The sequence below is a fragment of the Vicia villosa genome, linkage group LG1, assembly GCF_029867415.1.
Source record: "Vicia villosa cultivar HV-30 ecotype Madison, WI linkage group LG1, Vvil1.0, whole genome shotgun sequence".
In the NCBI taxonomy this organism is placed as follows: Eukaryota; Viridiplantae; Streptophyta; class Magnoliopsida; order Fabales; family Fabaceae; genus Vicia; species Vicia villosa.
Window position 1 is genome coordinate 81,985,259 of NC_081180.1, and position 4,018 is coordinate 81,989,276.

The 4,018-nt window shown below is 33.7% G+C and overlaps 1 protein-coding gene across 1 annotated transcript; it reads left to right on the forward strand.

Moving 5' to 3' along the window:
- Positions 1 to 2,182, forward strand: LOC131610757 (uncharacterized). The gene is made up of 2 exons (XM_058882798.1): positions 1 to 449; positions 1,635 to 2,182. Exons 1-2 carry the CDS (start codon positions 216 to 218, stop codon positions 1,905 to 1,907), a joined length of 507 nt encoding a protein of 168 aa, XP_058738781.1. The 5' UTR covers positions 1 to 215; the 3' UTR covers positions 1,908 to 2,182.
- The last annotated feature ends 1,836 nt before the right edge of the window (positions 2,183 to 4,018 follow it).

Below are 4,018 nucleotides of genomic sequence, written 5' to 3' on the forward strand. Positions count from 1 at the left end.
TGAGTATTTGACTGTTAAAAACAAAGAATTTTCCAGAGCCAGAATTCGGATATTCCAATCGGGAGAGAAACCGACCCGGTTATTGCCGAAGTTACCCCGAGCAGCATCTATTTGCAATAGCCTCTGCGAGGTTCAGTACAACTCTACCGGTTGGGTCAGAAACTGGTGGCTTCATTTTGAATCCAAAAAAATTAGGGTTTTGCTAAATCCCTAAAATGTCGACTGGTAAACCTAAAGACAACGATTTTCAGCTTTCTGTAGTGCCGGGAATGTCGAAACCGCCCCTACCGCCATCGTCAAATGCGATTGTGGAATATACTCCTCCTGTTTTTAAGGAGGAGGAAGAGGATTTGGAAATTAAGCTCCGACGTATCATCGATAATGTGCCGGTTCGTGTTAGTAATACCTCCGGTAGTTCCGCTGGTTCTGGCTCCGGCGATTTCCACCAGGTAAAATTGCTAGTTACCATTATTAGGGTAATTATCATTTACCAGCAATTATGAGTGTGTTTGGGAAGTGTTTGATGAATTGTTTCAATGAGGTTTCTTCAATGGGTTTTCTGTTGTGCAATATTATTTTTGGTGCTTGTGTTTTGTGCTAAAGTTACATTTTAAGGACTGTTAAATGTAAGCAGTATTTGAAAAGGGACCATTAGGTGGAGTCTTTGACTTCCGTGTGGATATAGTTGTAGCTTGGTTATCATACCTAGTTTTGGATTCATACAGAATAAGAAAATTAATGTGAAGTGATACTGCAATGAAATGAAACATCTTGTGTTACTCTTAGATCAATGTAGTGTTAATGAGGTGTGTCTTGTTAGGTTTTTTTTTTTGGTTGCAAAGAGGGTGTCTTGTTAGTTTAGCTAAGTGCTTATTCAATAAGCTATCACAAGGAGTTCAATCGAGTGTTTCTTTATTGGCTATTATAGTGCTTTTGAAATGATCTGAAAATAACTCATGAGCATATAAGTTATTTCTTATGCTCTTTATTATGTTATAAGATGCATGTGGAAGTTCTATTAACTTAAGCTCTATGCGTGGGAGGTGAGGGGTTGTTGTAGTTCAATGTGTTTGAAACTTTGAATGGATTTGGCCTCCCAGACCTAAAAAATCCTAGAGATGTTTATTGTTGGATGTAAACTGATTGGCTATAAGTCAGTAACATTACATTCCAATGTAGACATGGTTACCTCCATTGACGACTTCTTGATCCACATTTGTAACCAACAGTTTAATTCATTGTGCAATTGTCTAATGCATACGCTTGTTAGAATAACGAAGGAATTGACATTTTTTATTTATTTTAAAGTGGCATGTCTATGACCCTTATTAGTGTTAAGGTATCCTTTCTTGTAATTGAGATGACTTGTCCTGAATTGTATGATTAGGATTAGGATATCTATTCATGGAATCTCTTAGGTGACATTAATAACCTGAAGATACTGATGTGTTTTCTCGCCCACTTAACTAAGGTTTGAATTAATAATGGAACATATCGGAATAGACTGCTCACAATTTGTTATTTTCTCATGTCTTTGGTTTTACTTTTTTCAAATGAATAATTCATAATGTATCACTATTTTTTGTTTTATGTTGTGCTAAGTATTTGTGTTCTTTAAATTCTGTTTCCAACAGTATCGGCAGATGAGGCGCAAGGAGCAAGATCGACTTGCTAGGATGGACGTTGATTATCAGAGAAGGAAAGAAGTGGCGGAATTTAATATGAGAAGAGAGGAAAGATTAAAAGCTGCTGAGGAACGCACAGCTAAGAAGCGAGCAAAACGTCAAAAGAAAAAGCAAAAGAAAAAGGAGAAAAAGATCAAAACAAATGATGGAGTACAACAGCAAAAGAAAGAAGAATCTTCAGATGACGGGGATTCTGATAACAATGAGGAGGAAGCACCTTGAAACAACTTTCTGTTGTACCCCAAGTTTTTTAAATTTGGTTGAAGGTAAGTATGCTCGTGGGTATATCTATCTGTCTTAAGGTAAAACACAGTCCCGACTCAGGTTTCTATTAATTTTATCTTATGTGAGATGTGAGGTACTGTGGCAATACAATCAAATTGTTCCAATGATGTTTATCTTAAAGAGAACTAGATGCTTGTATGCATTCAACTTAGTGTATAATTGATTTTGCCTCTACAATTAATCTTAACATAATGTTAACTTGAAATTTTAAATTATAGTTTTTTATTCTAATAATGTTCGAAATGAAGCATAAGTGTTGCATTTGAAGCAACCTATTACCTATAGCTGATTTTTCTCACTTGATATCACCATTTCCAGTGTGACAGGATGTTGAATGGGAAAAATAATTATGCGCCAGCTGCCAAACTTCCCAAAAAAATTAGCATGCTCAAATACTGTTTACCGGTTTCTTCTCGGTGGTTCCAAATTTTATTATTGAAAATTTTTCTCATAATCTTCACCGTAAAAGAGAAGTTTAGTTTGTCATTTCTTTCTTTTTTTGATAACTAGTTTGTCATTTCTTTCTTTTTTTGATAACTAGTTTGTCATTTCTTTAATGACAAAAAAAAATTATTATAATAAGTAAAAGTATTAATACACATAGTTGAGAAAATACTTCAGGGATGTTCAACAAACCTAATAGAAAAATAAAAGATATCAGTTAAAAAATAAAACATAAAAAGAGTTGCTCCAAAATAAAAGGAAAACAAAACAACTCACTCGCTTAGAGCATTATTATCCATAAAAACCCATCTAGGTTCTTTAAATGGTCCCATATATATTTTTATATTATTTTACATTTTCTAATTAATTAAATAATTCAATTAGATTTTTTAAATATTTATGTAATCTATATATATTTTTTAAAATGGGTCCCACTAACCACATGATATGTCTCATATTTATAGAAATAGACTATTATATTTCGAATAGTGGCTTTTATATTATTTTTTGATTTTTTTTATTCAACTGAATGATAAAGAGTAGACATGGCAATAAAACCCAGACCCACGGGTACCCACCCGAACCCGTCCCGAAGTTGACGGGGAAAACCCGCTTTGACTGGGTTTGGGTTCGGGTTTGGGTTTTCCCCAATTAGAAAACATGGGGATGAGTCGGGTAATGGGGACACTAGTACCCACCCCGAACCCGTCCCCGAACCCGCCCCGTTTATTTCAATATGTACATTATTATTTATATTTCATAATTTATATTATTAAATATGTGGCTAATGTTTTAATAATTTGATTTGTGTTTATTATTTTAAATATTTGAAATATATGTATGAAATTTTTTGAGATTGTTTTATTTTGTTATTTATAATGTAATTTGATTTTTGAAAAAGTAAATAATTTTATTAAAAAAAATGATTTTACGAAATACATGGTGGCAGGGCGGGGATACCCGAACCCAACCCGAACCCGTTAAGGACGGGTTTGGGTTTTAATTCCCCATCCCCGTTTGGGTTTGGGGCGGGTAACGGGGATTGATTGGGGATTCGGGTTTGGGTTTGGGGGAGGTAAAAACCGTCCCCGATCCGCCCCGTTGCCATGCCTAATAAAGAGCGTTTGCATGTCTCATATTTATAGAAATAGTGGTTTTTATATTATTTTTTTATTCAATCTATTATAAATATATAAAAATTAAAGTACTTGGTAATTACATAATAAGTCATCTGATTAAATGCCTAATCTAATCTAATTATAAGGGTAAAATTGACTATTTAAAAGTTACTTGATTTATATTGACTTGACATTTAATAGGGCTGACGTGGCATAGCCAGATTTATTGTTGTTTTTTATTATTTTTTTAATTCTATAATAATTAATTTAACCTAATCATTCTTAGCATTTATAATACACCTATTTATAATTGGGAAATAAAAAGCCAGTAGTTTTTGTCAAACGATATTCCTCTCCACCCACCCTTTTCAAGATTCACGATATTTCTCCCTTTCCAAGAATTACGATTTTCCACTCCACCCATCCTTCCAAGATTCGTTGAATTGATATTTCACTACTACCTTTTCATTTTTTTGTCCACCTATA

Coding starts and splice junctions, on each gene's coding strand:
- LOC131610757 (XM_058882798.1), top strand. CDS start 216: ATGTCGACTGGTAAACCTAAAGACAACGATTTTCAGCTTTCTGTAGTG. Junction 450..1,634: donor GCTCCGGCGATTTCCACCAG/GTAAAATTGCTA, acceptor TGTTTCCAACAG/TATCGGCAGATGAGGCGCAA.